Consider the following 26,481-nt stretch of genomic DNA (forward strand, 5'->3'; position numbering starts at 1 on the left):
TTAGGGGAAGAATAAAGTCATCAGTATTAAAGAGAGAGAACATTAATTGATGTACAATATTTTTGGAGATATCATAAAGAAGACATTCATTTACACAGATTCTAAAGTACAAACAAAATAGTACCTTTTATATTACATTACAAAGATGAATATTAAAACAAACAGTACAGCACAATACAACAATAATTACCTAATAATATTAGTAATAAAACCTGGAAGATGTTTGTCATTGCTGTTGCATAAGTAACATTTTACTGTGCCACACATAATTGTCAATAGGCAGAACGCACCTTTTTTCTGCCCTTCATAGGAATACTCTATCTAAAAGGCTACATATGCTGAGTAAAATATTGCATTTTTGTAATAATCTTAAATATTGAGGTTAATAAAATTTATATAAGTCTGAAAATGCCAGTAAAACATGAATGCATGTACACAGGTTATACAAAATACTGAAAAAGTGGCCCTCTAATCCATTAAGGTTTTTGTTTTTAATTAAATGTGGTGTAATACTGCAATTCAAACCATCTAATAAAGAAGAAAAATGAAGGTGCATGGTGTTTACATTGTAATTGCTCTTGTGTGATCATCCAAAGCAGCGATGGAGAGGCAGGAATTGTAGCGATCTTAAAACAAAGTAAATCAGAGCAGCTTGTGTCACAAATCATCTGTTGCTATTTCTGGGTCTTGTGTGATCACAAGACGCACAGTATGTGCATGCAACAGAGAATGCTGTGAGCAATGCACACTTCACATGACACCCAAAAGGGGTGATGGAGGAAGTGAGTCACAATACTTCTCTTGCTGCTTCAGGTGACCATTCAAAAGCCACCCTGTGAAGGATGGGAAAGACCCATTTGTGTACATGTGTTGCTTCTCCCTGGAGTGAATGAAGACTGAGAGGGAGAGCCTGCATGTCTACAAGGGGGGAAAGTGTGCCTGAAGGGAAAGTGCATACAAGGGGAGAGGGAGAAAAGTATGTGTACTGGGCCTTGAAGTCAAAAGATATTGCATTTATATTTGTGAATAAATATGAAGTAAGAAAGTATATGTGTGTGTGTGTTTGAGAGAGAACTGTATGCAAAGTAGCGGTGAGAGAGATGGATATGTCTCACAAGTGAAGAGAAAATGATGTTGCATTTGTGTGAAGGAAGTGTTAGCCAACTGCATATTATGCCCAAACGTGTGTAATGGTAACCTGACAAGCCTTTTTTTGGCATGAAAAGTTGTCTTGGGAAGGAGCTACTGGAAGCTAAGAGGTGTGGGGGAGGAGTGCATAATCACTTCCCTGTTCTCTGCCCCCAACCCCCCAGGCAGTTTTCCATGACAAAAAAGGGGTGGGTGGGTTACTGGGTTACCATTATGGACATTTTGTGTACAATATGTAGTTTGCCTTTGCTTATTTGAATAAACAAGAGAATTGGTGTGTGCTTATGTGAAGAGAGAGAGAGAAGATTAATGTGGATTTCTGTGCTTTTTAAGATGAAGGTGGAAAAACTATTTCAGCCTTGGCCATTTGCCTGAGTCACAATGCCTTCCACAGTGTGCTATCTTTTGCTACTGCTCAAACTTGCCACATGGCACACATAGCAAGCAGACTGGTCAAACTGTTTGGAGGCTCATACCTGTAGTGTTTTTTTGCATTTATCTGTAAGGCTACCGTATGTTCATGTGTGTGTATGTGTGTATATATATATATATAAGAAGGAAAAGTGTCTGTGCAAAGGTAGGCAGATGTGCTTTCAAGAATCTCCTGACAAGAGTGAACATTGTTGCTTTTCATATCAAGTTCATTAAATTAAACTTCAAACTGGGCCAACACGGCAGGTTGGGGGAGCTGCTAAAGGCAAACACTTTAAGGCCTGAAAATAGGTGACCCTAACACCCACCCACACGCAGCAGCTGCAAGCTGGTGTTGCTGATCAGGAAAATTAGTGAATCCTGAATTAGTGATCAGGAAAATTAGTGTTATATTCGAGTGTGTAACAAAACTGTTAAATGCCCTCTTTATGTCCCATTTGCTGACATATGAAGGGATCCTTTGTAAGGCTACATCCTTGTCCTTCAGCTTGGCATTTATCCCTGTCAGTCTATGAGCTGCTAAAAGTCCACCATTGCTTTTTTTTTTCTTCTAGCTAGCATGTACCCTCTATAGCTCTGCCATATCACAGTAGGCTCGGAATAATATGGTCAGAGCTCCTAGTTTATACCCCTAAGATACAGAGACCCTCACTATTCACAGTGTCACACATCAATTCCAACATCATTGACCTTAGTTTTGTATTGACCTCACTACAATGAAGAGCCACCGCTCCTTTCTGAGAAAGGTTTGCACACTTTTATCCTCAACCGGTTCACTTTGCTCTGGTCTTTCTGTCCTCAGTACGGATATTGCTTCTGTTTTTTGCCAGAGAAACAGGCCAGCCAGGTGCAGATCAACATCGCTGCAGCAGCTCCTCCTCCAGTGCAGTAATAAGCCCAGCCAATTTCACAGGTGCCTGCAGGTAAACAAAATACACACTGGACATGAAAAGAGATGATTTTCTTTCATCATAGTATTTCAATGGACAAAAGTGCACTTATTGCACTCATGCTAATTCAGTGTAACACCAGGAAGGACAACTGAGAGGTGGTTTCGTAAAGGGCAGGAGTGTGTTTGCTTAGTTCCCTCCCCTAAGGCGTGTGATAGTTCTGGGTGTGTTGGGAATGAACATTAAATTGTAGCATTTCATTTGTAACAATGGGTGTGATTGAACCAAAGATTAGCATGTACTCCATGGTCCCTTCTGACATTAAAACATGCTTCACTTTTTCCCGTTCAAGCGTATAGGACTTAAGTGCCTAATTTTGGGTGCATTCTGCCCACTGCATATAATCTGGAGTCTAACCACTAGGACTTATTTTCAAATCCTCTTTTCCCCATTCTTAGGCAACACTGCTTAGGAGAGTCAAATCTAGAGATGCCGAATGAATAATACTTCCTATGCTTTGGCAGATTTATGGCCGAATCTTATACTCACAAATTGCTGGAACTAGTGTTCCAACAATGGAAAGCACTTTCTAGTTGTCGCAAATAGCAATCCGGAAGCACGCAGACTTGTGTGCTTCAAGACTGCAACTGGAGAGGTTGTGCAGGCCTCGCATGCAGTGGTGGGAAGAGGAAGGACCACACGTGGAAGTGAGTTGGCAGGATGGGTGTAATTGGGGGGGGGGGGGCTGAACAAGGGCAGGTTGTAGGTATGTCAGAGGTGGGAAAGTGTGGTATCCGGCAAGCAACTTGTACTGGATGCTATTCTCTGGTGCCAGCTGACACATCCTCTTTGTCTTCTTGGACTTGCAGCAGCTTAAGGAGCTAGTGCAGGACTGAGGAGAACTACTAGCAGTCAAGGGGCTAACGGAGAGGTAAAGGAGAATATTTTTCTTTTCCCCTCCCAAAACTCCCAGTCATTCCCCCTCCCATCGCAGCATGCAGCACAGCCCATGTTGTCGGGGCTGCATGCTATGGCAGGGAAAAGCATAGGCCTGCCAGAGGCCCTCAGTTTCTTCCATTAGTAACAAAAAAAAATGGGAAGTGGGAGTTAACCAGCTTTGTGCCTCACAATAAGGCCTCACTCAGGCATTGGTTTAGGGCAGCTCTTAGGATGCTCTGGAGATGCAATTTAGGATGATTGAGGGTTAGTATAATTTGGGTCCTTATTCAGGCTCCTTCCGCATTACTTAATTTCAATAAAGAACAAGAAACTGCAAATGAGGAATAAGAGCCAGCTTCAGTCATGGACTCCTTGGAACTATGGGCTCTCTTGCATACAGTGTTTGCTTGGCCATGGGGTACAGTCATGTGATCTAGTTTGTTTTCTGGGGTGAGGATCCTGACTAAATAGTTATGGCCCTTTGGGCATGGCTAGGGTTTCTTATTTAAAGGACTGTGAGCACTCATGCTATATGGCTTAACATTAAACCAGTTAAAGGGCAGAAGGCAGGAAAGACGGTACAGAAATAGCATCTGGAAAAGCTTTACATTGGTATAATTCAGAGGTTCCCAAACTTTGGGTCGGGACCCACTGGTGGATTGGAACCTGATTTTTGGTGGGTCCCCAAAGGGTGATGGACAGATCAGATAACTAATTGCCTCATTCCGAGGCCAATCAAAAATCAAATACTGTAGCTGCTAATTACTCTGCAAAGAGTTCAGCTCCTACAGTTTGCAGGCATGTGTAAATATAGGGAGATAAATGTTTGAGGATCTTTTTTCTGGTTATTATAAATAAAATATTTCTTTCTAGATCTCCTTTTCTTTAGGTTTATCAGACTTTCAGAAACCACTGATATAACTGGTTGTGAAACCACTGTAAACCACTGAAAGTTTAGAAACCACTGATATAACTGGTTGTGGTGTTTGATAGGATATTGCATCTCCAGAGTAAAATCTTTTCAGATGCTAAGGGCCCAGTCCTATCCAACTTCCCAGCACTGATGCAGCCATACCAACATGGCATCCTGGGGGGGGGGGGCTGTCATGGAAGTCTCCTCAAGGCAAGGGGATGTTCGTTCCCTTACCTTGGGGCTGCAGTGCAGCTGCATTGCAAATGGATAGTTGGATAGGACTGGAAAAGTCCTTGCAAAAGTCCTTCCCTAATTCTGGTTGAACTGTATCAATAAATGGCTGTATTTGTACATGAAAGAGATCCTGTATTGGCTGTCACTTACCCAGTTCAAACTGATTTGAAAGGTTTCCACAGGTCTGCCTGACTTCTTCGCTATCCCAGCCCAGAGGATAAAGAGCACAACCAGAACCAATTAATAAGCCTGTAGATAAAAAAGGGGGGAGGGAGGGTAAATCAGCAGGTCTTCAGACAGTGGTCTTTGTTTCTCCTAAATAAACCATGGTGTGAAGTCTGATCTTTGAAATCAGGTGGCTATTCAAAGAAGTCCCACTAGTTGTTCATCTTCCGTAGAGCCTCCTGTCACACAGGATGTAATGCAAACAATGCACACTTCTACTATCCTGGGGTTAGGATTTAATCTGTAACTGATGAAATTCAAGGATTTTTCCACTTCCACTTACCACTAGAATAGTGTTTTTCAACCAGTGGTACAGGTACCAGCAGGGGTACTTGAGGTGGTGTCTGGTTGTACTCGTGGAAGGACCCCTGGACACCTGCCGTCTGGCAGCAAGAAGACAAATATGACACAACAAACAGAAGCATGCTTTCGTGCACTCAAAAACGCCCCCCCCCATCCAATCTAAGCTTCTTACTGGTGTTTGTCATGTCGCATCTGGCCTCCCAACCCAGAACTAATTGGCATTGATGTCATCACCAGTTATTTCCGGTGGTACTTTGAATAGGTGGACCATGAAGTGGTACAGTAGAGGACAAATGTTGAGAAATGCTGCACTAGAAGAAAATATATCAGATTCCCGGTGTGGAAGGGATTGTCACTCCTGAATCGGCCTTTTCAGCCACTCTAGACGCTGTTCCAGAACCACCATTCAGAGCGCGATACCATAGTCTTTCGGGACTGAAGGTTGCCAACAAACTACAAATTGAGACCCTATCATGTCTAGCCATACGATATCAGCAGCACCAATTATTTTTTCCCTTTAGTCAAAAACTGCATATCAGACTGCACACTAACCATCCAGGACTTCTTTGCTTCACTCAAACATATCTTCCCTATGCACAGTGTCTGCACAATGGGAAGATGATTGTATAACTATCTTAAGGAGGATGCAAAATGCCTAGACAAATTATCACCAGAACAACAATTGCATTAAATAGATAAAAACTGCCCTACAGTTATATTCTTTCTAAGGGGTAATGGATGGTGGCTAACATAAATTCAAAATATTGTTCCAATCTGTAGTTTTTGTAACAGTAATGATTGAGTGTTGATATGGTAAGGGCTCAGTCCTATCCAATATTCCAGTGCTGTTGCAACTGTGCCAATGGAGCATGTGCTGCATCTTGCAGTGGTGGTGGTGGAGCCCTAACACAAAGGCCTTCTTAAGGTAAGGGAAATTTTGTTCCCTAACCTCAGGGCTGCATTGCAGCTGCATTAGTAATGGAAAGGTTGATAGGATTGAGCCCTAAGTGCCTGAACTATGAAGTCCCTGGATTGAATCTTGCCTCTGCCACAAACTTAGATGACTTTAGGCATGTCACTGTCAGCCTCAGCCCTGCAAATGCAATACCGGGATAATAATACAGGTATTGACCTACTTTGCAGGGTTGTTTTAAGGCTTATGAGAAGATAATGTGCTCTGAAGTCTTGACAGTGCCATACAAACAGTGGTGTAGGGTGGAAATGTTCACTGCTCATTTCTATTTGTAAGAATGCATTCATAAAATTAAGTAGTTACATAATGAACAAAACTAGTCAAACTGGGCCATTTCTAAAGGGGTAATTCACTTTTTTCAAGGGACTGCTGTTGGGAAGCATGCATGCATAGATGATAGATATAAATGTGCATGCTGAAATTAGCACACAGTGTTCAGTGCCTTTATGTTTTTCTTAAAAAATTAAGCAATATAAGGGATGTGTAAGCAAATGAGAATTGGGCTGTGAGTTGCTACATCTTAGAATATTTACAATACTTTCAGTTAAAATAATTTCCAAGTAAACAATTGAATGTTTTCATCTGTCAATTTCATCTTCCTAGTTCTGGTCCTGTGAACCCGCATTTAACACACATGATCATTAAACCCAAGGTTGTCTGAGAACGCATGAAAAAGAAAATCCTAACATTCAGACAATGATGTGGGATGGAACATTTTCCAGGGCTATATGTTGTTTGCAGAAAATTTTCCATTTTCTAAAGAGGCATTGTTTCATAAAATTTATTAATAACAATGAATGGATGCCATTGCCAATACAATATTAGACAATTTCAAAGTTGTAATTACTGCTTTTCAGGTGATCGTACCTCAGAAATAGGTGAAAAAGTTCATAGGTGTTTTATTGATTTGTTAAAAGACAGAAAAATAAAATCACAAATATACATTATAATCCAAATAAAAAAAAATCAAGTTATGAATTGTTCAGTTCAAATCAAAATGAAAGCTAAGGGCGCAATCCTGTCCCTCACTTGGGCTGACACAAGTCCCTTGTGCCAGCCCAGGAGGGTCGCAAACGTGCCATAAAGCATATTTGCACCTCCTCAGGAATAAGCTGCGCTGGCACACAGAGGTGTGCTGGCACACGGAGGCTGAATCCAGCCTCCATGGTGGCTTCTATGGCGAGCCTTGTATCAGCCTGGTTGGGCCGACGCAGCTCTGGAGTGAGTGAGGAGGCGGCGGGAAGGATCCCAATCCCTGTTCCCGGGGAGTTGAAGTCACTCCACTCTCCTCAGGAGGTGGTGCAAGTCCAAGGAGACCCAATAGGGAAGTTTCCCCTTGCCTCTGGTTGAACCGCTTTGGGCCCATATCCTGCGCTGGATGCAGCGCAAGCCTCTTGGCTTGCCTATTCCAGTGCAGGGTAGGACTGCACCCTAAGATTCTTATTTCATTTTCAGCTGTAAATGAAAGCAAAAATCAAATCTGTGATTTGTTTTTATCTCACTTTCAGCAAACATCTCATTCTTGTGCTGAAGAAGTTGGAAGTGTCCGTGTAAGATCTGTTAGTTTTTTAGTGCTTTTGGTTACTTGAATTAGGACCCGATCCTATGCTGGGGCAGCACTGGTGGCAATCATGCTGCCCCAGCAACTTTCATCGCAAAAGTGCCATAAGGCACTCCTGCGCCAGTGGTAAGCCTGCTGGGCTAGCACTGAGGGCAGCGCTAGTTGGCGTTGGGCCTCAGCGCCAAAGACGACACTGCAGTGGCTCTGGTGGTAAGCCCTGGCAGTGAGGCTTTTCAGGGTGGGGGGGAGGCCAGGGGAAGGTGGGAAGGGTGCAGAACTGGATGGGGGAGGGAGGGTTGGGCCCAGGAGAGAGCGGAGACAGCAGCAGACTCTGCTGCTGAATCCTATGCCCCCTCCCTGGCTGGGAAGCCCAGGAGACTCACTGCCACCAGCTGCTTTCTACCTGGGGTAAGTGAGCAAACATTCCCTTACCCCAAGGAGACTCCAGTACTGCCCTGGCCCCATAGGATGCAGAAGTGACCATTGCTGTGCCACTGAGCGCCACCGGGGTTTAGGATTGCACTGCCCGTCATAATAATGCCTAATCAGGGAAGAAGCTACAGTGTGGCATCACTATAGTGAAGTCACAGAAGGAAGGAAGTTGATAAATGTAAATAGTGCATGTAGGAGTATGCTAACAATGCAACAAATTTGAAGAAACATTTAATAACATGTAGAAACTGGCCTGAAAGAGTACAAACCATATACAGGAAGCCAGTGCAACAAAGTGGTGAACTAATATCATCTGAGAACAGTCTACTACAGGAATCCTATGCTAAGTAAACAGAGTGCAATCCTATGCATATCTACATAGACGTAAGCCCCACTGTGTTCATTGGAGCTTTCTCCCAGAAAAGTGTGCAAAGGTTGCAGCCCTAATATGTTAAACACTACAGTTAGTTTTAAACTATTAAGCACTTTATAATTTTCATTTAATTATATGGACCATTTATTTAAAATATTTAATTAAAATATTTGCATCTTGCTTTCCTGCTTGCACAAGGCACCTAAAGTGACTTACAACAGTCGTTAAAAATTACATAAGAGAGAAATTGATAATTATTCAAACACAGCAGAGCTTTGTCCGACAACAGAGGCCAGGCAATGCTTCCTGTTGGCTCTGCATTCCCCAGGCAACTGACAGTTGAACAGTAAAGTGGTCTTCCTGGCAGGGAGCAGGAAAGAAAGCTCCCTGCTGCCTCTGTTGCTGCTTCTCTGGTTGATGGATGAGGCCAGACTAGAAGAGGCTAAAATTGAGCATCTCCCCCCCCCCTTTGTTGGAGGAGCTTGATAGCTAAAGTGAAATAGCAGACTTGCTGAAAGAAATGGGAAATGTGGAGCTAACCAGGTCGGAGGAAGAAGAAGCAGGATCTTCATTTTCATGATCAATGTCGCCACATATGCGATCCACCATGAATTCAAATGTTTTATCAAGCTTTGTGGATGAAACCTCAAAAACAGATGAAGAAAAAGCAAATGAAGCACTAGCTCAAGCTAAGTGGTATAGCGGAAATCAATCAACTGAGTGAATGCCAGTGAGGGAGATAAAGTGGGGTATAAATTTGTAAATAAATAAATATATGAAATAGTACAAATGGGCAGCCCAAACCTAACTCCCTGCACAGCAATGCAGCAGCATCAAGGCAGTGTCTACTGTAACTCATGTGGGAGTTTTGGCATGTTAAGGCCTCTTCAGAGCCCCAGCAAATGCCATGGATCAACTCGGACCTGCACCATCTATAGAGCTGGTGCAAGTTTGTGCTGACTTGAGAAGGTGGATTGGGCCCAGGAAGGGGGTTAGGATTCGGCAGGCACCTCACCACATGTTACTGGTCTGGTGCCCAGGAAGTGTTAGAGATCTGCACTTTAACAGGCTACAATGTATAACAGACTTTTAACAGGCTACTTACTATCAATGTTAACACTGATAGTCAATGGGACTTACTCCCAGGTAAGTATGGAAAGAATTGCAGTTTTTTGGGATGTTTGGGGAATTTTGGGCAACTGCTTGGGAGGGTTAGGAGGGTTTTCTTTATTTTAAATTTATTTTAAAATAAATTTAAACTTATTTTAAATAAATTTTTAAACTTATACTTATTATAAACTTTTAATATATTTACAGTGCAATCCTAACTTGAGCTGGAATGTGGAGGCCAGTAGGCCTGCCCCATATTCTATGCAAATTTGGAGCTGAAAGTGACTCAGCCCAGGGCAAGGAGAATTGCTTACCCTGGGGGGGGGGGGAGCCGCTGCAGCCCCAGTGGGTCTACTCGGATCTGTGCTACCTAAAGAGGTGCACATGCCGATGGAGGAGACACCCACTGCCAGCACCAGTGAGTTGGTAGGGACAAGTAATGGGAGGAACAGAGTGAGGCGGGAGGGATGGATCCCAGCAGCACTGTCATGCACCAAGATTCTGTCACTGTTCCCTCTCCTCTTACCTCTCAATCTCTTCAGATCTGCAAGATCTCTGAGGAAATCCAAAGAGACCCATTTAGGCAGCATTTGGGCCCCCCCCACCACAGGATGAAGCACGGGCTCTGTCAACATGGCTGCATCACTGGGGGCTTTAGCGAGAATTGAACTGCAAGGCTGCAATGCTTACCTGGGAGTATGTCTCATTCAACACACTGGAACTAACTTCTGAGTAGACATACATCGGATTGTGCTATAATTATGTCCCCCATTGCCAATCTCTTGCTTACTACATTTTGTATTGGCTTTTCTTGTTCTCTGCAAACTAACAAATCTGCATGTTCTGAACAGTGCTGGAGATATGGCCATTCCTTTTCCCAACTTTTTCCTGCAGAGTCAGATCCTGGTGTGACAAGTTATAACACTACCCTGGAATCAGTAAACAGAGATTATATGTCTCCACCACCACCACCCCGGCCACTCCCGCAGATTTCAGCAGGCTGCTACCAACTTCCTAAAACCAAAGGCCAATACTTTGGACTGAAGTTACGATCTGATCTTAGGCAATATAGACTCTGAGACCACTGAACTCCTCCAACTACTGATAAAATACAAAGCATTATTTTGGTATAGTGTGTGAGCAGGGCTTGGTTGGTACAGAGATATACTAGTTGTTTTATATCACAGTGCAGCGAGGCTATATTTTGTCAAACACTCAAGAAGTGTTGGATTTTGGTTGTGAGTATGTTTTTAAGAGATCTGGTCATAATGTTGCAAATCAATCTGCCAACCAGGTTTTGCCTTTAGGGCAGATAGGGCTTGGGAAGAAGATGAAGAATGAAGTATGCTTTCAGACATGACAGCAAGATTCCTGGCTATCTCCCTAGACAATTAGGAATAATCTGTTTACCAGATTGGCCCTACTTGTCAGTGCAATTATTTACAAGCTGTAGATATCTGTTTGTGTAAGACTAATAAATCACTCAGTGACAGAACAGAAAACACTAAACGTGCTTTGGTGAAAGCCGAAAAGTATAGCAAGAAGATCCCTGAAGGAGTTTATAAGGCAGCACTTTGTGATCTGGGGAAAAATTATTATTGGAGTTTCATTTTTCTAAACCAAGCTTTTGAATGTATAGGCACATATTTAGGATTCAAAGACCAAGAATTGGATGTGTGCAACGTGAGCATATGCATGTTTACTCAGAAGTAAGTCTGACTTTCAGTGGCTCTTAGTATGTGTGCATAAGATTGCTACCCAAGATACACATCTTGAATTCTCATTGCTCTGAATCTCTTAAGCAGAACTGAAAATATAAAATGTGCTGGTTTTTATTGCGAAACCAAGGAATTTAGGGAATTTTAACTTAGATTGATTTTTCAAGGTGGACACTTGAATGTGGATAAGGCATAATCCTGCTTTGATGAGAAATCCACATCCAATTCCTCACAACATATTATTATATTCAGGACTGATCTTTTAAAACCTTTCAATCCTAGGTGTTTCCGCTAACACATATGCTGGCCCAACTCCTGGGTTTCTGAGCAAATACGTAAGTCATTGAATGATTCACAAATGTGCAAAATATTTTGTTGGAGTCAGCCCATCTCCCTTTGCTGCCTGAGGGGTCAGTGTCCCTAGGTCACACAGAATTTCCAAGATCAGCTCACGCTTCAGCCCCAGACGTTTTAGTTTTTGACTGTGGCGCAGCGACATGCAGTCAGAGGAGGCAGGGGAGGCAGAGCCTCACCAGACCCAACAAGTAAAAGAAAAAAACCCCAAGGACCAAACAAGTAAAAAGAAAAAAGTTCCTGGCCTTTCTGATTTGTTCCTTCTCAAGCGGGGGAGGGGGGGCAGCACAAGTATCCAGTGCAAGTTTGGGGCCGAAAGCAGCACAGCTCAGGGCAAGGGGAATTGCTTCCTCTTACCCTGTGTTGTGCTGCAGTGGCCGCAATTGGTCTACTCGGATCTGAGCCACCTCAGGAGGTGGCACAGATTCAAGCAGAACGGAGCGGCCAGAGGCTGCTCAGCGCCGCCCGGGAACAAGGGTCAGGATCTGGCATAACTGCCAAGTCCTGGCCCCGCCTCCTTCTCCCCTCGGGCCTGCCCTCCCAGGAATGCCCACCGCCTGCCCTCTCCCCACCCCAGAATGCCTCCCTTCTGCCTCTTCCCCTCCCTCTCCACACCTTCCCCAGACCCCTGTGCCAGCTGAGCTCAGCCAGCGCAACTTACCCTGTCCCCGGGGTCTGTGATGGCACAGGGAGGTCAGCACACATCTATGCGCTGGCCCAACTCCCAGCAGAGTAGCACACACTTGGGCCGGTGCAAGTCCCTGTTAGGATTGCACCCTTAGGGCCCAATCCTATTCAATTTTCCAGTGCTGGTGCTGCTGTGCCTATGGGGTATGCACTTCTTCCTGTGTTGGGGGTACAATCACAGAGGCCTTCTTAAGGTATGGGAACATTTGTTCCCTTACCCCAGGGCTGCATTTCGGTTGTACCAGTGCTGGAAAGTTGGACGGGGCTGTTAGTGAGCCAAGCTACATACACACATTACAGTACATAGAAAAGCAGCCAGTAGCTGATTGCTGCCATAATGGCTGGCTTCCAATGGAAAAAATGAGCAGGATGCCTTTGTCAGCAATCTGTGGGGAGGCAGTAGGAAGATTTGCCTCAGCAGGTTAGGCTGTGATTATAGCTGGCTTCCAATTAAAAAAATGCAGGACACCTGCATCAGCAAACTCTAGGAAGGCAGTAGAAAGAGATCTCTCAGTTCTGTTAAAAAAAGAAAAAAGAACAGAAAAAAGCAGGGAGCCTGCAGTGGACTGACTCTGTAAAGCATCAGGAGAGGTATCTTTTTGGTTGCCTCAGGGAGTGTGTCACTGAGCTCTCCCTAGCTCTGAGTGGGGGAAGAAGAGGTGAGGTTATTTATTTATTTGGGGGGGAGGAGAGAATGTGTTTTTTTTAAGGAAGGTATTGAGAGCGACTGTGAATTCATGTTGCTATGCCTCCCTGGGCCTGGACCACACGTCACTGGTCTGTTGCCCTATTTATCTATGATATCGTTCTTTATTGATTCTAAGTACTTTTTTTATTTCTTCATGCAAGATTGTGAAATGGCGGTGTTTACATTAAGGCAAATTTCCCCAGGTCTCATGAAAAATTTAGTTCCATCTAGATGGGAAACTTTCCAGTGCTATTAGCATGGCACAGTACAGTATATATTTGGCACAAATTCCTTGCCTCGGGAACAAAATGACCTAGCTATTATCTGATGCGCTGCTTAGATGCAGTTGTATATATCAGATCACAACTCTTTATTATTGAAACAATAATTTCTGAACAGCAGGGGCCCAAGGAAGCAGGAATTAATTTAATAATATGCATTCATGAATTTATAAGAACACAAGCAACTCTGTATGAGGATAAAGGCTGTGCCAGTAATCGCTAAACTGAAATATTTTTAAAGCCCCTTTGACACCAGAGCTCCTGTTAAACTGAGCTATATTTTCTGCAAAATTAATATTAGAACTGTAAAGAGCTTCGCTTGTTGGAGATCTGTGTGGTGATTAAGGATTCTGCAATCACTAATAATTACTTCCCAAGTGACCACTGTTCATAAAGATGCCTTATAACCAAGTATTCACTACAGACTACTCAACTCGTTAAATTCATAATAAAGGTTACATTTAAAACTCTGCTATCCTCAAACTACATTCCGAGTGGCTAATTAAAACATCTTCAGTACAGTAAAAATACAAAAAGCCTATGAATCTGAGAACACAATAAAACAACCAGAGCAGAACTGAATCAAATATTTTCTGGGAAAGAAAAACAAGGAGGGTTAGCATACTTTAAACTGGCCATTTTCAGCCACTGTGCTGTGGCACACTGGTGTGCCACAAATGGTCTGCAGGTGTGCCACAGGAGTTTGGGGGAGGGTCACTTATTAGTATGGCTATTGGGGAATGTGAGCCCCCACCAACAGCATGGTGTGCATTGTCAATTCTCAAAAAACCAGTGGTGTGCCTTGACAATGTTAGTACCTTGTCAGTGTGCCACGAGACAAAAAAGGTTGAAAATCACTGCTTTAAACCTTTCTGAAAACATGAAGCACTGAACTTAACTAAGGGCACAATCCTAACCAGGTCTACTCAGAAGTAAGTCCTATTTTGTTCAATGGGGCTTACTTTCAGGAAAGTGTGGTTAGGATTGCAGCCTCCCAAGCCTATCCAACTTCCCAGTGCTGACACAGTCATGCCAATGGGGCGTGCGCTGAATCCTGTGGTGTGGGGGACAGTCACAGAGACCTTCTCAAGGAAAGGGAACATTTCTTTCTTTACTTTGGGGCTGCAATGCATCTACAGAGGCACTGGAAAGTTGGATAGGGTTGGGGCCTAAGGATCTCTGAACTGGATCCAAAGGTTCCTTTTGACTGTGCCATGAGTCTTTCCCTTGAAGAAAGCTCCTTCTTCTGGAGCCAGTACTGTAAAGATAAGACTCTACTCCATGCCCTAGTAGAACTCACACCAACGGAGATGTAACTCGAGGCAGGGCTTCTTGGAACATGCAGATCTCAAACCACTTCAGCCTTTACAAATCAATACAAGCCCCCTTGAATTGTCGCTGGAAGCTAGACAGCTGTGCAGTTACTCCACAAAAGCCTTTATTTGTTCCTGACAGCCCTCTTCCATCAGACCATGCATTCTGCACTGCCTGCAGTTTCCAGGCACTCCTCAAGGGCAGTTGCACATAGAGTTGATTGTAGTTAATCCACACATTCATCATGCACAGTGGGCAGATAGGGTCCAGCCATGTGAAACACAAACAGGAAGAATTCCATTTTCTGTTCTGTTTCCCAAGTCCTGAGCAGGGGATTTCCATGGAAAAAAATCATTTGCCAACTCAAATTGAGCTCATTCAATACAATCAATTGTTTGCTTTAAAAACATCAGATGATAGCATGTGTGCATGTTTCTTTATTTAGATGGGTTGTATCTTGCTGTTTGACTGAAAGGTCTTCAAGGCGGCTTACAATAGGGCACAATAACAATTTAAAATGCACGCACACACATATAACCCAGCAACCCTTAATCCTCTGTTTGCCAGCAGAGGCCAGAAAGTTCTTCCCTTCTGGTCTGCAGTCTCTGGGCAACTAGCAGTTGTTGCAGAGGAAAGTTCTTTCTGGCAGGAAGGTGAATGAAGCTCCCTCCAGCTGCTCCATCCCTGGCTGATGGCCAGGCTGGTTGCCCTCTTGCTAAGATATCCTTCCTGGAAGGCAGGGAGTGCAACCTCCCAGGAGTCCTTAGTCCTCTGGCCAATGGCAAAGACTAGAACAAAAGTGAGGAAGTTACTGCCTTAACACCACATGCGGCCTTTTGCATATTTGTCCACAAATACTAAATCCACCTTTTATTACTATTAAAAACTCAGTGCAGGTTTACTGGGTCTCACCCATTTTCCAGTATCTCATTAGCAGGAATATTGGGGAAGGACCAGTGAGGCCTCTATCACTAGTCAGAGACAGGCCAGAGGCTGCTGGGAAGTCACACCACCTCTATCCCAGCACGAACACAAGCAAGAGAAGGTCAACTAGCTGTAAGTGTCTGTGAATAGCTCACTTCTTTGTGCTGGCACTGACAAACCAGATCTCCCCTCCTCTTCTTTTTCTCTCTACTCCCCTTCCCCATCTGTCTTGCCTTTCAGTTTATAAGCCTGAGAGCAGGGCCTGTGTGTGTCTTATTTTCAGTCATGTAACAGCGCCCACCAACAGCCTCGTGCGCTGAATTTTAATTGCCCTGAGTGGCTCGAGAAGACTATTTTTGTCTAAAAAAAATAGGCTAAAAAAAGATAATAAATGCATAGATAAATGACTCCTCATAATGGAAGCAAGCAATCCAGCAGCAAGCGCAAACAAAAACACACATGGCATGGAACATTTAGCTGTAATAGTTCCATTGCCCTTCATGCACTTTAAGGAGGCAGGGAGGATTCTCAACAGTATCCAGAAAACATATCTATGCTCATAGGATGGAAGCTGAATGTACTGGTAATACTTACATGTAAAAGGTGGTTGGGAGTCACATATTGAACCAGTGAGGGTACTTTCTGATGAGCCTTACACTGAGATCTGGTACACAGGCAGTCTAAGGCATGCTGAAAACACACACACGGCCTGGATTACACCTAGAATTCACACTTGATGGTATGCAGTTTACCTCATAATAGAGACATAGCTTTCTTGCACAAATCAGATTGAATGTTGGGATATAGAAGTTCTAGGACCTCTTCAGACTTGGGTTTGGGAGAACATTACATCCAGGAGGACCCAGAATCACAAACAAATGACACTTGTCTTCTGCAGAGACAACCAGACCTCTCTAATTCAAGCATTTATCAAAGCTAGAGTAGTTTCGCCATGAGTCAAGGCTCTAAAATGAGGCTCACATGTAGTACAATTCATCCTGATCACTACTGACAGGCAGGTTTGGGAAGGGGAATGCATTTGGGAAGAGGAATGGAAGGCATCATATTGGGGAGAGAGCTGGGGGACCAGTCAGAAGATACATTTTGGAGAAAGGGGGTCAGATTAGGATAGGAATGGGCCAGAGTTGGCTAATATACCAGAGACAGTGGTAGAAAAACCAAACTAGAGAGAGTGAGGAAATGGGAACAGGAAAAGTATCTGACGGGTCTAGGGAAAGTGACCTCTAAAGGTTTTTTCCATCTTAAACATATTGCCTTGGAAGAGACAAAGGGCCAAATCCTATCCAACTTTCCAATACTGATGCAGCCGCAATGCTCCAATAATAATAATAATAATAATAATAATAATAATAATAAAACTTTATTTTTATCCCGCCCTTCTCCCAAAAAGGGACCCAGGGCGGCTACTCCAACAAACACTTCCTTTCCTTGAGGAGACCTCCATGACTGCCTTCCCACTGCAGGATGCAGTGCACACCTCATTGGCAAGGCTGCATCAGTACTGGAAATTTGGATAGGATTGGGCCTGAAGAATATCAAAACTAGCAAGAGGAAGTCGTGGCTTGCTGACTCTACACTCAGTAGCGCAACAGTCTGGGGAAGAAACTAATATGCATTTGTTTCCCTCTCTCTCACACGCTCTAGGCCTGGGGTCGGCAACCTGCCATTCTGGAGCCGCAAGCGGCTCTTTGAGCCTTCGGCTGCGGCTCTATGTGGGGCCAACCCATCCCGGGGGAGGGGCTCACCCCTCCTGCGACGCAGCCGCCGCTCACCAGCCCGAGCATACGGGCTGCGGCTGCACCCCATAGGAGAGGGCGCGAACGGCTGGCGGAGCAGCTCCTCCGCTGAGAGCGAGCCCCCGCCGCCGCACGGAGCCACAGCCCAAGCCTGTGTGTGTCTCCTCAGAAGTAAGTCCCATTGAACACCCTGATGATCCCCCTTCCCACAAGCAGCCCTGACCCCACGGAGCCAAGGCAGAAGCAAGCAATTGAGCGCAGCTGCCCTGTCTCCTCCCAAGCTCAGGGCACAATCCTGTGCGTGTCTCCTCAGAAGTAAGTCCCACTGTGCTTGCTCCCAGGAAAGTGTGCACAGGATTACAGCCTTCAAACTCCCCACTCAGCACCCCCCCCCCCCCGTCACTCACTCACACTCTCACTGCTCCATTTCCTTAACTTGGAAACTTGAAAGGGGTTTGGAGACCCCTGCACCAGATGGTATTCTGTATATGTTTGTATACTGTATGTGTAACATACTGTATATGTAGCACCAAAGCATATTTCATGGTTGTGAAGTAATCACTGTTAGTATGCCTTTTATTTTATGCAGTTTAGAACTCTTAGCTTGTTTGTTCAGGAGCACTTTTGTGAACAGTGTTAAATAGTACTAAGTGGTCTTGTTCAGAGGTAGTATTGTGTGGAAAGGCATTTACAGAAGTACAGAAGTAAATGACAGTAAAGAATGACAGTATCCTTCACAAGCAGTTCACCTGTGAACAATCTAAAACTGTTGTTCTCCAACTGTGGGTCTGGACCTGGTTTTTAGTGGGACCTCTAAGAGGGGAGTGTATTATAACTGGGACCTATAAGAGGGGAGCGCAAACTATATATGCAGTGTTATCTTCATTTTAGATGTCAAAAGGGTTTTGTGGCTCCCAAGGTTTCCTTTTTTCCGGAAAACGGGTCCAAATGGCTCTTTGCGTGTTTAAGGTTGCCGACCCCTGCTCTAGGCCATCCTCCACTCCAAGCAGGCTGATTATTAAGGGCTTTCTTGATGGACTCTGGGCTTCAGTTGTCAGTCTAGCAGGCCTATGTGAACTATCTGCCCAAACTCATGAGGGTGGAGAACACACGGCCGGACAAGGGGCTGTAGTTCAGTATTGGTCACCATGGGAACAAACCATTATTATTTCTAATATAGGCAGTGCACTGCCACAGATGTGCATGCGTGACCTTTAGCCAAGCAGTCTTTTGAAATGACTTCACAAAATGGAGTATTTGAGCATGCATGCACGGTACACTTGGCGGTAGCTCTTCACCGCACTGTTGGATCTGTGAAATCAGCCAGTCTTTGGATAGAGGATCAGACAGAGACTTGCTTTCATTGTGCAAAGAGTTTTCTTCTCATGTGTATATTCATTCTTATAATTCTGCCACCCACAGGTCTTTATAGTGAAACATCATGCAAAACCTATGCTTAGTGCTACAGCACTCTGGTTTTTTTCCCCCTACAATAAAACAGTACTGTTATTTTTCTGGAAACTGGCCACAGTTAGGAAGTTGCTACTAATGATTAAACTAAATCCAAACTAGATCAATAACTCCAAGCTGAAATACAAAAAAAATAAAAATCATGATTACTGCAAAACTACTGAAAAATCAATGAAGCAGAAAAAGAAGAAAAGCAAACTATTCTCCTGTTTTAATGCCAACACTTTTCTATGTAGATGTCAACCTTTTCATTGAAAATTTAATTTCTCTTGAAAAAACCTCTTGTCCCTTCCCCTCTCCCCACACAACTCCTTGTAGGCTTTCAATTGTATAATCTTATTTTAGACTTGCACATATCTTTCAACTGAATTTAAATTAATTTCGTATTTTGATATTCATTTCTGCATGCTTCCCTTCTTTGTTTGAAACTGGGACAATGACACAAGATTTGAACTCATGTCCCCCAAGACTTATATGTTGGCAACCTTCAGTCTTGAGAGACTATGGTATTGCGCTCTGAATGGTGGTTCTGGAACAGCGTCTAGTGTGGCTGAAAAGGCTGATTCGGGAGTGACAATCCCTTCCACACTGGGAGCAAGTGCAGTCTGTCCCTGGTCTGTCTCCCTGGCTATGGGCCTTCCTTCTTTGCCTCTTTGCCTCAGTCTGTTGGCCAAGCGTCTCTTCAAACTGGGAAAGGCCATGCTGCACAGCCTGCCTCCAAGCGGGCCGCTCAGAGGCCAGGGCTTCCCACTTGTTGAGGTCCACTCTTAGGTCTTCAGATCCCTCTTGCAGATGTCCTTGTATCACTTAAGACTTACCATTTAGCTTTTTGCCACTGAAACGTCAAAGCCTAGAGAGCCAGAATGATGTAGTGGTTCTCGAGTTGAACTTAGACCTAAAACATCCAGGTTTAGATCCCCACTCAGTCATGAAGCTTCCTGGGTGATCATGGACCAGTCACTATCTCTCATATGTACTCCACCCTGAGCTCCTTGAAGGAAGGGCAGTATAAAAATGTGAAAAATAAATTAAAAAATAAGGTTGAGAATGTCAGAGGGGGGAAGGATTTTGTTCCCTGTGTGCTATCTTATGGATGGGAAAGGGCAATAGCTTAAACATCATCTGCCTAAGCCTGCAATTCTAACCACACTTTCCTGAGAGTAAGCCCCATTGAACAAAATAGGACTTACTTCTGAGAAGACCTGGTTAGGATTGTGCCCTAAGTTTCATTCCCTATAATGCTGCCTATTGATTGGTGCTTTTCATTCTGTGGTTGCTAGGGATGTTGACTGTGGATAGTATTATGACTGGAGAGTAACTATACTGTTGCAATGGTCTCTGTTGGACTGGCAGTCACAGTTGCTGCATTTGTTAACCATGAAATATTATTGGTCTTCTGATGACAGAGCCTAGGATAATGACTCATTTGCATAGGTCTAAGTAGCACTTGAATAGCCATAATCTTAACTGGGCCATAGGATTTGGCTGTCCATCTACTAAGTTACAAGAAAAAGGGTAACTGAAAAAAGTGTCCAGTTCATGAGCAGAACCTGTAACCCACAAGCACTGCAGCTAAACAGGATTTCAGGTCTCTTAATATGGGTGACACAAAATTAATTATACCAAAAAATGTCCAGTCTAGTTACAACAATCTCTCACTAATGAAGACGAACTCTACTACAGGATTCTGTAACTTCCTTTTAACTTCCAGAACAATGAACTACATAGCAACACAGCAAAAAGGTACATTGGGGTGGGGAAGGGACTATGGCAGTGGTTCCCAAACTTTTTCGACTAGCGTCCTCCTTGACCTATTGGGCCACTGACCGCAGCTTCCCATTACAGCTACATTTCTATACATTGTATAGGATGATAGGTTTTTGAGAGGATTCCACAGCTTCCCTGGCTGGTTTCCATAGCTCCTTGGGGAACCATGGCTCACAGTTTGGGAACCACTGGAATATGGTTTAAGGAAACTTTTCTCCCCCCCCCCAATCCTAAATAATTACTGGTAAATAAGCTCAGATCTACTTTAATCTGTTCGACTGATACTACATGCATATGTATTTGTGCAAAGATATAGGCGTAGGAGCCAACGTTACTGTTACTTTCTGACAACAGACATGTAGAGCAATCCTAAGCATACTTATGCAGAAGTAAATCCCACTGAATTCGAAAGGAAAGTGCGTGCATAGGACTGGAGCCTAAGTGTACCAAAACACAAATTGTAATAACTGTGAGACGTTTTGTACTAATTGACAATCACAGGAATACAAATAAACGTGAGGATACTTCCAAACAAACTAGAACGTCACAAATTGGCATATGTACAGTCCAAGACAATGAAATTATTACCGAAATCTAAAAGTGGGGCACTTTTACATCTAATAATTAGAATTGAGAGCAGTTTTCATAGCAAGTAAAACCAGACATGGCACAGAAGGCTGGGTTAGGTAAGTGCTGTTGCCTCGTTACACATCTTCCTTGGGGAGGCCCGCTAATAGCAGCCAGGAATGCCTATCGATACTCACAGAATTTACGAGTACTCTGTGGCCTCTTATTTCCTGTCCACGTTTCTGTGCTGCAACACAGAGATCCCCCTGCATAAATAGCATTCAAAGCAGGGAACCATGCAGTTGTCAGCAAGCCGACCCCATTTCTCCTACTCCCCCTCCCCCCCACTGTAGGATCACAGATTTCCCACATTTCAGCACAAGATCACATAAGATCAGAGGAGATGCGAGTTGTCAGTTCTTATTTTTCTTTCCTCAATAGCAGCTGCAGAGGTTGGAATTTGGAGCAGTCACAGGAGGAAATCAAGAACACAAAGAAATAGGGCGTCTGCCACAAAAATGGAAAAGCTAAAATGAAAACCATATGGCCAGAAACAGTAAAAAGAGTAGGGTATCCAAAAGACTTAAAATACAGAGACAAAGATACAAAAATTGTGCAAGAAGAACTCACAAAATGTGTTGAAGGCTGCAATTCAAAACATACTTACTGGTAAATAAGTCTACAATCCTAAATGTGCCCTGTTCAACACAGTGGGACTAACTTCCTAGTAAACATGGGTAGGGTGGCACTTCTTTTCTCACCAAAATCAACAGGGCATACTTCCAAGTAATCATGAGGACAGAATGGTTAATCAAAAACCCTTCCAGTGTAATGGGGGAACCCTTTCCCCTGTAATGGGGGAAAAAGCCTGGCACTTCAAGGACTATTAAAACAGAACTAACTCCAAAAAAGTTGTATCTTTTTTCCCCACGGGCAGCCCAGTCCTATCACACAGACCAATCTTTCCCTCACTGCCTGATAGTGATGAGGCTCCTACAACAGTGCTGTTGCCTGTTGCAAAAGGTACTCCAACAGCACAAGAATTAGCATGCTGCCAGGAGCACCAGCGAGAAGGCCCGCCGCCAGAGCTGAGGTTCCCGCTAGCCAGAGCTGGTAAGACATCGGGAGAGGCGGGATGGGGTGGAGGGAGGGCAGAATGGAGGTGGGGAGAAGGCATAATGAAGACAGGGAGGCTACAGGAGCAGGAGGATATGTCGCAGGTGGCCTGTGCCTGATCTTATCTCCTCCAGCAGAAGCTTCCCTGCCCCCTTTCTCTCCTCGAACTTGCGCTGACAAACTTGCTGTCGCAGGTCCAAGGAGACTGGCTGGGGGGCTTACATGGGGGTAATGGCATTTTAAATTCCCTTTTCCTGCTGAAGCCTCCTGGCCTCCCCCACCCCCACCATGGAATACCACATTAACCAGTTTGGCATGGTTGTGATGGTGGGGGGGATGGAGAATAAGACTGGACTCTCACTCCCCACATGGCAATGAGGTACTGCCAACGCAGCCTCCATTTCATCCCACAAAGGGATGGCATCCGGAGGCCTTCATGGGGCAAGAGAACATTTGTAAGCTGCCATGGGTCAACCTGGACCTATGCCAGCTCTATAGATGGCATAAATCCATGTTCACTCAGGAAGGTGGATCAGGCTCTGAAAGGTGGGTTAGGATTTGGTGGGCACTGCTGTCACCAAACCATCCTCTTCCCGGGCCTGATCTGCCCTTCTCCCTGCCCCTGGTGCCTCCCAATTCTGCCCCCTGCCCCACTAGCTCGCCATCACTCTCCTGTGTAGGTTTCACTGCCCACTGTCACATGGACCTCTTCCCACCATAAAAACACACACACCCAATTACTTATATTTCCTGCTGAATTTTGAACTATGAACAATTTTGGGAACATATCACAGCTGAGGAGAGCATAAATAAATAATAAATTGCCACCATATTGTAAATGCTAATTTGAGGAGAACATTTAATGTAAGACTAAATTTGATCCACAAAAATAATTCAGCAAATGTACTGGAAACAACAGAAGAACTGTATCCATGCTGGCAGAAAGTCGGGTCCAAGGTCAAAAGTCTGCTATTACTCACCGCCCAAGAACTGGATGCCTCCAGCCACCCTGCCCACAGTCCTGGAGATCAGCTCGGACACACAGCATCCCATGAGTGCAGTAAGGGCGACCAGAAGGAGAAGGCCACAGCCCAGCCCTGTCACCACAGTGCAGATCCTCCACTCCACACTTGGAATGGCCTGGAACGATGCATAACGTCCACATTGCTCCACCATCACTGTGATCTGCCGGCTCTCATCTCGTACTGGGTAGGAACATCTCCGGAAAGTGCCAAAGGACACCGATTTCTCCAGCTGGGACCCCAGCAGCCAATAAGGCATGAAGAACCCCACACAGGAGACGCCAGCACAGAGGAAGGAAAAAAATGCCCATACAACTCCTGTGCAAGTAAGGCTGGATGCCATTTTTTTAGCCATCACTGCTCACTGCAATAAAAAGGAGATTGTAACACAATTCTCCGTGTGCCTTGTGGGTTAGGCCTGTGTGTGACTTCTAGACCTTTAGTCCCAATTAGTGTACAGTCCAACAAACTCTTCCCCAACAGCCATCATGCTCAAGTCTCTTGTCATCAAAATAAAAGTTCTTCACGTGGCTCAAACTTTTTTCTTCTTTCTTGACCTTTCTTCTCGGTCGGTTGCTACAGTGGCTGGAAAAACACAGGGGAAAAAATACTTATTGCACAAAATCATTACAACATACACTTTCTATACAACAGGGTGGGAAGGCAGATACAAAGGAGAGAGTAAGCTTTTTTTGCCACACAGTCTTTCATGGGAATGGGCGGGGGTGAAAAAGCAAGGAAAGGAGACTTGATATTGGATTAGCGCAGTGATTTTCAACCAGTGTGCCACTGGTGTGCCACGAATGGTCGCCAGCTGTGCCATGGGAGTTTGGGGGAGGATCATTTATTAATAGGGCCATTGGGGATGAGAACCCCCCACTAGGAGCAAGGTGTGCCTTGTCAATTGTCAAAACACTGATGGTGTGCCTTGAAAATTTTAGTGCCTTGTCGGTGAGCCGGGAGATGAAAAAGGTTGAAAATTGCTGGATTACAGCAAGGCTCTAACCCTGCATGTATTGCTTTCACAGCAATGGGACAGGGAGTCATGGATCAGGGTAGGGGTCCTTCAACCAGTACAGCAGCAGTTCGGGCACCCATCTAAGGCTGCCAACTGACAGTGCCTTTAACAGCAGTTTGATGTTCAGAATCTTTGCATAGCATGGAGGGGAAACGACAACTGTGGATCAAGCATCTGTCAAAAGGCCAGGCCTCAGCGGCAGGTTGAGATATTGGCAAGTCTACACCTGCTCCTTCCTCCACCAAGCCTGTTGCACAGCCAGAGTCAGTGTTGGGTTGCATGGAAACAATGGTTAAGAGCAAAGCGATATCCATCTCTTAGGGAATAATTTATCACTAGCATATGAGAAAATGGTTCTCTCCAAAGAGCCAGAGACAATTGCATCATTGCCAAGTCTCTGGCCTGTCCTGCTGTACTGGATAAAGCAAGGGAGCAGGTTGAGCCTCTGGGTTCTAATCTGGGAACTCTCCATGCGGATAGAAGTGCCGGGGCTGAGATGCCCCCTGGCATTTCTTCTCAAGCTCAGGGGAACATTTTGGGTTCCAGGGGAAATGAAGGGTTGGTTCCAATCTATTGCTGACGCTTTGTCAAAGCGGGGGGGGGGGAGCAGGGGAGTGGGAGGGTGGGTTTGGCAAGGCGAGGAAGAAAACTTGGCGGATCTCAACAGAAGCTTTGCCCCCTGCGAAAGGACAACAATGAAGGGCAACAATACAGTACAAAATCAATAGAAGGCAACAATAAAGTCAGTGCAGAAGAGCTGCATTTTGGAGCACATCGGTCCAAATTCAGTGGGGCTGGATGTGAGACCCCCACGTCTCTGAGCGCCACCGACCTGCTTCCAAAGCAGCTGCAATGGCAGGCAAGAGGGAAGGCGAGAGCAAAATCTTCCTTGTACTGTCAAGGAAGGGGGTGTCCCCTCCCACATGAAGCCCCACAAGATGCCAGCACGGTGCCAGGCTGGACTCGCTGCGAAGTTGGATCTCGCCTCGAGCAGGTGGGGGGGGGGAAGAGGGGGAATAGGACCCCACAACCAGCCTGGCTGGGAACTGGGGAGGGCGACGCGCCCCGCCCCGCCTTGCAAGCCCCGCTTGTCTCTGCCTGCGGGCCGAGCCGTGGTGGGCATGGAAGTCTCCCGCCCCCGGCGGGGCGGGCGGGGATCGGCCCCTCCCCGCAAGCCCAGTTGCTGCTACTGACCTGCCGCCCGCGATCCGGGCCGGGCACGCATGGAGGCGGCGAGCGGCCTCTCGGGGTAGCTGCTGGCCACGCGATGGAGCGGCAGGCGGCGGCTCGGCCCGGGAATGCAGGACGCGCTCCCCGCCCCGGCGCTCCCACCGGCGCAGACGCCTCCGCTCTCGGCTGCAAAGGGAAGGGCCACGCAGGGTCCCAAAATCCCAGCGCCGGGAGCTCCGCCCCGCCATCCAGGGGGAGGAGGGGGCGCCTCCCTCGCCCGCCCGCCCGCCCGCACGCAGGGAGCCTTGTAAGGCAAGGGGCAGAGAGCGCGTCTCCCCAGCCTCTCTGCAAGCAGGAGGACTCCCTGGAAGACCCCAGGCGGGCCAAGGGGGGGAGATGCAGAGGGCCACCCAGTAGGTCACTTGAGGTCTGAACTCCACAGCAGCCTTGCAGCCCAATCCTAGGCATGTCTACTCTGAAGTAAGTCCCATTAGCGTCAATGGGGCTTACTCCCAGGAAACTGTGGAGAGGACCGGGCTGTTGATCGTAGGCGATGGTAGTCCACTGAATTTGCCTACCTTAGCACAAGGGTGGCAACAATGCCGGCGTCTGGAAGCAAGTGTCGTAGGATGCATTCTTCGCAGTGTTTCTCAAACTGTGGGTTGGGACCCACCAGGTGGGTCGCGAGCCAGTTTCAGGCGAGTACCCATTCATTTCCGTATTTTATTTTTAATATATCAGACTGGCTGCTCCCATGGTATGTGACTGCATCTGGGGAAATGTTACAGCTCTGTACTTTTAACAGGCTGCTATGTATATGCATTGACCAATGTTAGTAAATGGAACTTACTCCTGGGTAAGTATGGGTAGGATTGCAGCTTAGGATTGTTAAAAATTTTCCTGCTTGATTATGTCGTTTCGGTCATGACATCACTTCTGGTGGGTCCTGAAAGATTCTCATTCTAAAAAGTGTGTCCTGGTGCGAAAAGTTTGAGAACCACTGTCTTAAGGTGATGCAGGGTGATGCCTGGATACAGTATGCCTGCGTGTGACAAAGAAAAGGGGGTGCCTGTTTGAAGACAGGGCTTGCCCTC

The 26,481-nt window shown here is 45.4% G+C and overlaps 1 protein-coding gene across 1 annotated transcript; it reads right to left on the reverse strand.

The window, feature by feature from the left end:
* Positions 1-25,562, reverse strand: LHFPL6 (LHFPL tetraspan subfamily member 6). Its single transcript, XM_066611370.1, has 4 exons — positions 25,412-25,562; positions 23,158-23,784; positions 4,708-4,806; positions 1-2,498 (listed from the first exon to the last, which is right to left on the reverse strand). The coding sequence occupies exons 2-4, from the start codon at positions 23,552-23,554 to the stop codon at positions 2,380-2,382; spliced, it is 615 nt and encodes a 204-aa protein (XP_066467467.1). The 5' UTR covers positions 23,555-23,784; positions 25,412-25,562; the 3' UTR covers positions 1-2,379.
* Between the last annotated feature and the right edge of the window lie 919 nt (positions 25,563-26,481).

Source organism: Tiliqua scincoides, chromosome 1, assembly GCF_035046505.1.
Source record: "Tiliqua scincoides isolate rTilSci1 chromosome 1, rTilSci1.hap2, whole genome shotgun sequence".
NCBI classification, from domain to species: domain Eukaryota; kingdom Metazoa; phylum Chordata; class Lepidosauria; order Squamata; family Scincidae; genus Tiliqua; species Tiliqua scincoides.

Coding starts and splice junctions, on each gene's coding strand:
- LHFPL6 (XM_066611370.1), bottom strand. CDS start 23,554: ATGGCTAAAAAAATGGCATCCAGCCTTACTTGCACAGGAGTTGTATGG. Junction 4,807..23,157: donor AGGCATCCAGTTCTTGGGCG/GTGAGTAATAGC, acceptor TTTTATCTACAG/GCTTATTAATTGGTTCTGGT. Junction 2,499..4,707: donor TTCAAATCAGTTTGAACTGG/GTAAGTGACAGC, acceptor GTTTACCTGCAG/GCACCTGTGAAATTGGCTGG.